We start from the raw sequence: 7,502 nt of genomic DNA on the forward strand, positions 1-7,502 counted from the left end.
CTTCTAAGAGATAGTTTGGAAGAAGAAGAGAAATTTTACTAGAATTTTGAGGTTGAAGAAGAGGAGGAGAACTCAAACAAAGTGTATCCATGGCTGAATTTTAGTTCATTCTGCACATCACTGGTTTTTAATTGTGTTTGAACTATTCAAAAGGAATTAAGAGGTGAGATTTACATTTACTGAGAGTTAACTCATTTTTAAACAAACTTTATGAAGAACGTTGGAGCAAATTCGGATATTCATTTGGTGCTTTTTGATGAAGAAAACAGGGCAGTTGGTTTTCGCTCGAAATCAAGAGGTCTCTGGTTTTTCTTGTATTTCAGAGTGCATCGGTGGAGTTAGAATCTCTATTTGGTATGGTTGGAAAGCTTATTCAATTTACTACAACTTTCATGAAGAAATTGTAAACCAAAAATGTAACGACCCAACTCCTTATGCTGAATCGAAGTCATTACTAAATATAGAACAAGTGGTTTAAGTCTAAAAATTTTATTAAAAGCATACGGTTCAAGAAATTCATTTATAAAAACATAAACAAGGTAGTCATGCAAAAATGAAAAAAAAACGTTCTGAATCCTACTCGGGCCCTATCTACATAAAAGATAGTGAAAAATAAAAAGTACTCAAACTCAAATGCTAAAATCTGAAATAAGAAATAAGCGGAAGCGGTAGTCCCTATGGCCCTCCTCGGTCTCACTTCGGGTCGCTCGCCAGTTTGCCCTTGCCCTTGCCTCGTCCTCTACCTGAAAACATAAAATGGAGAGAATGAGTATAAAAATACTCAGTAAGGGACCCACTACTAGTCCCACTAGGTGCCTGTTAACTTCCTGTTAGAGTCCTGATAACTGGTACCCAATCTCTGGCACGTTCCCGAACACGTGCAATCATGCGCTCCCGTAGGAACGTAACTCTGGTCTTCGGTGCCCGGGGGACACCTAGGACAGTCGGGATGCGAGGACCCCGTCGAGTCACTCGAGTCATGTCTATATCATGCTAGACTGGCGTCCCGTCGGACCACACAGTCCTCAATAGGTGGTGATCCCGAAGGACACCCATGCAGGTACGACTCTAACAGAATCAAGCTAACAGGTACCCTAATTGCAGTATACATACACATGGCACCAGCATATAACATGTCACATAAATCATTTCTACACTCTCCGTCCCGACATTCGTCGTAACCATAATAGATCTTGCCACGCATAACAGGCTATAGCTCAATTATATCGTCATTTGCATCATACTAACATGTATTTCAGGCATCATACTGTCAAATTCTCAATATGCAACATAGGGCATACACAGTCTCATACTTCAAACATGAAACTAGTAGTAGAATCTCTTACCTGGAGATTCACTCGACGAGTCCTAACCGCAAGACACGTGTGCTTTCCAAGCAACGGGATCCTAAATATTTAATAACGCCAAAGTTCGTAAATAAGTCACCAACGGCTAACGGTTAAAACTCGGTTGAAATAACTTACCCCAGAAAAGGTTGCAGTGGTTGAGCCCCTACTGAAGAAAATCTCCCGCTGCAGCAGTTACTCGGTCCAAGACGTTCCTTAGGAAAAATAATTTAATTTAGTCCAAATTAAATTATTTAGCGCCCAAAACATTGGGTCGTATTGGGGAAATGCCCAAAATAAATACTTAATTTACCAAAAATTGGTGGGAGGAGCCAAAATAAGCTTGGCGGCTCGGCTGGAAAATAGGGCAGGAACCGGCTCGGCTTGGAGGCTGGAGATCGGCTCGGCTCGCGGTGCAGACAGGCGCGGCTCAGCTTGGACAGGAACTACGCGTGCGGCTCGGCTTGCAACAGGAGGGAGACGCGGCTCGGCTACGCAGAAGCGCGCGGCGCGGCTCACACGCGGGTGCACGCGGGCGCGGGTCGGTTTCCGGAATACGGCGCGCGTTGGCTCGGGTCGCGGAGCGGGTCTTCGGTCGGGTCTGATCTTCGCGCAGAGTGACGCTGACTTCCGGACTCGGGTTGCGCGACGGGTTGCGGTGGTCCGGCTTAAATGCGGCTTCGCTCGGCGGCTGCGGACGGGGGCTGCTCGGCGTCGAAACGAAGCGACGCGATTCGGCTTCGGCTGGCCGCCACGATTCGGCTTGCAGACGCGATGGGCTTCGGCTTCGGCTTGCGACTCCCGACTGAAGGCGGCTTCGATCCTTGGCGTGCGGCGGCTTCGATCCTTGGCGCGCGGCGGCTCGACGTGGACCGATCTTCGACGCTGCTGGGAGACCGGCGTGGTGACCTACGGCGGTTGACTAGCGGCGGCGGCGGCGGCGGCGGGGGAGATTGGGATTTAGGGTTTTCTTCTCTTTTTTTTTTTTTTTTTTTTTCACTTCTTGGGGAAGAGGTGAACTACACGCTTTCCAAAGCCCCCTTTTTATAAAGAATTAATACTAAATAAAAAAAACATAAATATTATTTCTTTTATCTTTTTTTTTTTTTTCTTCCTACTTTAGTCCAAATAACAACCAACTTAACAAATTAAATCACCAACAAAAATCTCTAAATCTTCATTAATCACAAGTAAAAATTTCCTCAATTCGAAAGAAATTTCAAGAATTTTACTCTTAAGACGATAAAAAGGAAAGACAAATTTGGCGGGGCGTTACAATCTCCCCTCCTTAGAAAACTTTCGTCCTCGAAAGTTCTAATCCTCGAACAGCTCGGGGTACTGGGCTCTCATGTTCTCTTCTTTCTCCCACGTGGCCTCTTCCACTCCATGGTTCTGCCAAAGGATCTTGACCAGTGGGATTTCTCGACTGCGAAGCTTCTTGACCTCTCTTGCCAAGACCTCGACAGGCTGCTCCTCGTAGCTCAAGTTCTCGCTAAACTGTAGTGGCTCGAAGTCCACCACGTGTGTTGGGTCTGCGACATATTTCCTCAGCATGGAGATATGAAATACGTCGTGCACTGCAGCAAGGGATGGGGGTAGCGCCAAGCGATAAGCCACGGGGCCAATCCGCTCCAGTATCTCGAACGGCCCTACGAAGCGTGGACTCAGCTTCCCCTTCTTCGCGAACCTCAGAACACCCTTCATGGGTGCAACCTTCAGAAAGACCATATCTCCCACTTCAAACTCGAGGTCCTTACGTCGTACATCAGCGTAACTCTTCTGTCTGCTCTGGGCTGTCAGCATACGAGCTCGGATCTTCTGTATGGCTGCGTTGGTCGTCTGCACTAATTCGGGGCCTAGCATCCTCTGCTCTCCAACCTCGCCCCAGCAGACAGGGGATCTACAGCACTTGCCATACAGAGCCTCGAACGGTGCCATACCGATGGTAGCCTGGTAGCTGTTGTTATAGGCAAACTCCATTAGGTGCAGATGGGAGTCCCAACTTCCTGAAAACTCTAGTACGCAGGCTCGGAGCATGTCTTCTAAAATCTGGTTCAATCTCTCTGTCTGACCATCAGTCTGAGGGTGGAATGCCGTGCTGAAGTCCAACCTTGTACCTAATGCAATTTGAAGTCCTTTCCAGAACTTCGATGTGAAACGGGCGTCTCTGTCTGAAATGATGGATACGGGTACTCCATGTAGTCTCACAATCTCTGTCATATATAGCTGCCCCCACTTACTGGCAGTGTAAGTGGATTTCCCTGGCACGAAATGGGCCGACTTCGTGAGTCTGTCGACCACAACCCAGATCACCGTGTAGCCCCTCAGGGTCTTGGGCAGTCCCGTAATAAAATCCATCGACACACTCTCCCACTTCCACCCTGGCATACTCAAGGGTTGCAACAATCCTGCTGGATGCTGCCTAGGTGCCTTCACCTGCTGGCACACCAAGCATCTACTGACAAAGTCTGCCACATCCCTCTTCATGCCCCTCCACCAATAGACACTCCTTAAGTCCTGGTACATCTTCGTACTCCCAGGGTGCATGGTAAACGGGGAACTGTGAGCCTCAGTCAAAAGCTCCGTCTTAACTGCGCTGTCTTCCGGCACACACAGGCGTCCTTCAAACATAAGGCCATCGTCAGAGGATATGGAGAAGCCTTCACCTTGCTCTGTCTCTACCACGCGACGCTTCTCTGCCAAATAAGGATCATTCAGCTGAGCAGCAATGATCTTTTGCCTCAAGGTTGGCTGAACTGTCAACTGAGCCAACTGTGCGGTAACCTCACCTACTGAGACTGCAATCTCTGCCCTCTCAAAGTCCCTGAGTAAGGGGGTCTGCTTGGTGATTAGCGCTGCTGGATGTGCAACTTTCCTACTTAGCGCATCAGCCACTACATTCGCTTTACCTGGGTGGTATAGGATCTCGCAGTCGTAGTCTTTCACCAACTCAAGCCACCTCCTCTGCCTCATGTTCAACTCCTTCTGGGTGAAGAAGTACTTCAGGCTCTTATGATCGGTGTAAATCTGAATCTTCTCACCGTACAGATAGTGCCTCCATATCTTCAGTGCAAAGACTACAGCTGCCAACTCCAAGTCATGGGCAGGGTAGTTCTGCTCATGGATCTTCAACTGGCGGGAGGCATAAGCAACTACCTTACCCTGCTGCATCAGGACACAACCTAGTCCCTTCTTGGAGGCGTCACTATAGATTACAAGGTTTCCCGAACCATCGGGCACTGTCAGGACCGGTGCAGTCACTAGCTTCTGTTTGAGCTCCTGAAAGCTCCTCTCGCAAGCTGGGCTCCAGACAAAAGGGGTTCCCTTCTTGGTCAACTGGGTCAACGGGCTGGCTATACGTGAGAAGTCTTCCACGAACCTCCTGTAGTAACCTGCCAAGCCCAGAAAACTTCGAATTTCACTAACCGTGGACGGTCGAGGCCAATTGGTCACCGCTTCAATCTTTGCGGGATCCACTGAAACTCCTTCACTGGAAACCACGTGGCCAAGAAACGTCACCTTCTTTAACCAGAATTCACACTTGGAGAACTTGGCATACAGCTGGTTGGCTCGAAGAGTCTCCAACACCTGGTGCAAGTGCTCCTCGTGCTCAGCCTCGGTTTTCGAGTAAATCAGGATGTCGTCAATGAAGACTATGACGAACGAGTCTAGAAACTCCTTAAACACCCTGTTCATCAGATCCATGAATACTGCAGGAGCGTTAGTCAAGCCGAAAGACATCACAACGAATTCGTAATGTCCGTACCTCGATCGAAAGGCCGTCTTGGGGATGTCACCGTCCCTAATCCTCAACTGGTGATAGCCTGATCGCAGGTCGATCTTGGAGAAGACGGTGGCTCCCTGCAACTGATCGAACAGGTCATCAATCCTGGGCAAGGGGTAGCGGTTTTTGACTGTCACCTTGTTCAGCTCTCGGTAGTCAATACAAAGGCGCATTGACCCATCCTTCTTCTTCACGAACAATACTGGGGCTCCCCAAGGCGACACACTGGGCCGGATGAAGCCTTTGTCCAGCAACTCCTGTAACTGGACCTTTAACTCCTTTAGCTCAGCTGGAGCCATTCTGTAAGGGGTCCTCGAGATAGGAGCAGTGCCCGGCTCTAACTCGATGGCGAAGTCTACCTCTCTGGGAGGCGGAAGTCCTGGGAGTTCGTCTGGGAAAACGTCGGGGTACTCTCTTACCACTGGTTCGGAAGATAGGGAAACTTCTGGCTCTCTCACATCCACTACGCTTGCCAAAATACCCCAAGTACCCTGGCTGAGTAGTTTACTAGCCTTCATGGCTGAGATGACCTTGGGTATACATACCATGCCTGCCCCCCTGAATTTGAAACTAGCCTCGGAGGGAGGGTTGAAGACAACTTCCTTGCCATAACAGTCTATATTTGCATGGTTGGCTGATAGCCAATCCATGCCTAGTATCACATCAAAATCCTGCATGTCTAACACTAGCAAGGTCACGTCTAACATACGATTCGCTATCTCTACCCGACATGCCTTTATTTGTTCTTTGGATAACAGGACCTCCCCAGATGGAGTAGAAACCGACAAAACACTACCCAAAGGCTCTACCTCTAAACCCACATGCTGAACGAAAACGGAGGATATAAACGAGTGGGATGACCCAGAGTCAAATAGCACAAAAGCATAGTGCCCCAAAATTGGGAGCGTACCTGTCACCACAGTGCCAGCTCGCTCGGCCTCCTGCCGGGTAGTGGCGAAAACTCTCCCCTGCTGGGCCGCAGAAGGCTGGGGCGGTGTCGTCTCAAAGGGTTTCCGAGGACACACATCAGCAGTATGCCCCGGCTGTCTACATCTGAAACAGACTCCACTTCCAGCCAAACAACGACCTCCGTGGACTCTCCCACAGGTAGTACAAGCGGGTAGCTCTCTCAGCGTCCTCCCGGCTGCTGCAAGCTCCCGTCGGTGTCTCTGGAAGACACCTCCTGACCTCAGTGTTCGCTGCTGTGCTACGTCAGGCTGCGTCTCAACCTTTCTCTTCTGTCCCAAGGCTGACCCTCTGCCGGCAGCCTTAGACGCATCGGCTCTCTCAGGCAGGCTCAAATCCAGTGCTATACGTAGTGCATCAGCATGCGTGGCTGGGCGGAGAGCTCTGACAATGCCCTGAAGGTCTAGCCTGAGTCCTCTAACAAATTTCTCCGTCCTGGCAGCCTCATCTCTTACCATATCGGGAGCAAAGCGGGACAGCATATCGAACTCGGCGTCGTACTGCTCCACCGTCATGTCGCCTTGCTCCAAGTTTAGGAACTCTTGCAGCTTGGCGTGCTTCACATTGGCGGAGAAAAACTTAGCATAGAAGTTCTCCTTGAACTGCTCCCATGTTATTTTGCTTACATCGCCCCCTAGCATTCTCTCCGCGGTCTCCCACCAGGCGGTGCCCCTGTCCTCCAAGAAGAAGACTGCACACTGCACCTTCTGGTCTTCTGGGCACTTCATGTACCGGAAAATAGTCTCTATGGACGTCAACCACATTTGGGCCTTTGTGGGGTTGTCCATGGATCCGTCAAAGGTCTTGGGATTATACTTCCTGAAATCCCGTAAGTGTTTCGCCTCGGCCGACAGTTGAATTGGTACTGGTTGAGCTTCCTCAGGGGCTGGAGGAACAACGGCTTGGGCCTGAGCAGGGGCGGCCTGGGTCTGAACAGGGGCGGCCTGGTTCTGCTGGGCGGCCTGGTTCTGCTGGGCGGCTAGGAAAGGCGCCAAAGCAGCTTGCAGCATGTCCTGATAACGCTGCTCCATTGCGGCGAGATCCGCCTGGGTGACCGGTGCGTTTGGGTCGACTGCCGGTGCAACAGGTGGCGCCTCCGGCTGGCCACGACCGGCTCCTCTGCCTCCCCTACCACCTCCTCGGCGTGTACCCCTACGTGGCGGCATTCTCCCTAAAATTTACCAACAAACTTTTCACCACAAGAACTTAACGCCCTATATCTAGGTCTTAGACTATTCAGGCAAAATTGTAATCTTAACATTAGCAAGGCTTTAGACATACCTGGCGAGTGCCGAAGGACCGTATAGCCATAGGGTGAAGTAAAACCAAAACAAAAAAATGACTTACATCGTAGGTCAGTCTACAGAACCTAAAACACTGTGCTCTGATACCAACTGTAACGACCC

At 50.0% G+C, this 7,502-nt stretch overlaps 1 protein-coding gene across 1 annotated transcript; it reads right to left on the reverse strand.

The window, feature by feature from the left end:
* Window positions 1–590: 590 nt before the first annotated feature.
* LOC127148217 (uncharacterized) lies at window positions 591–7,272 on the reverse strand. Its single transcript, XM_051081522.1, has 2 exons — window positions 6,041–7,272; window positions 591–743 (listed from the first exon to the last, which is right to left on the reverse strand). Exons 1-2 carry the CDS (start codon window positions 7,260–7,262, stop codon window positions 694–696), a joined length of 1,272 nt encoding a protein of 423 aa, XP_050937479.1. The 5' UTR covers window positions 7,263–7,272; the 3' UTR covers window positions 591–693.
* Between the last annotated feature and the right edge of the window lie 230 nt (window positions 7,273–7,502).

The sequence above is a fragment of the Cucumis melo genome, chromosome 2 (assembly GCF_025177605.1).
Source record: "Cucumis melo cultivar AY chromosome 2, USDA_Cmelo_AY_1.0, whole genome shotgun sequence".
NCBI lineage: Eukaryota > Viridiplantae > Streptophyta > Magnoliopsida > Cucurbitales > Cucurbitaceae > Cucumis > Cucumis melo.

What these genes read in the sequence shown, in the direction of transcription:
- LOC127148217 (XM_051081522.1), bottom strand. Translation starts at nt 7,262, where the DNA reads ATGCCGCCACGTAGGGGTACACGCCGAGGAGGTGGTAGGGGAGGCAGA. An exon ending in AGCTGGCACTGTGGTGACAG is followed by an intron (nt 744 to 6,040) that starts GTACGCTCCCAA and finishes TTATGTTTTCAG; the next exon opens with GTAGAGGACGAGGCAAGGGC.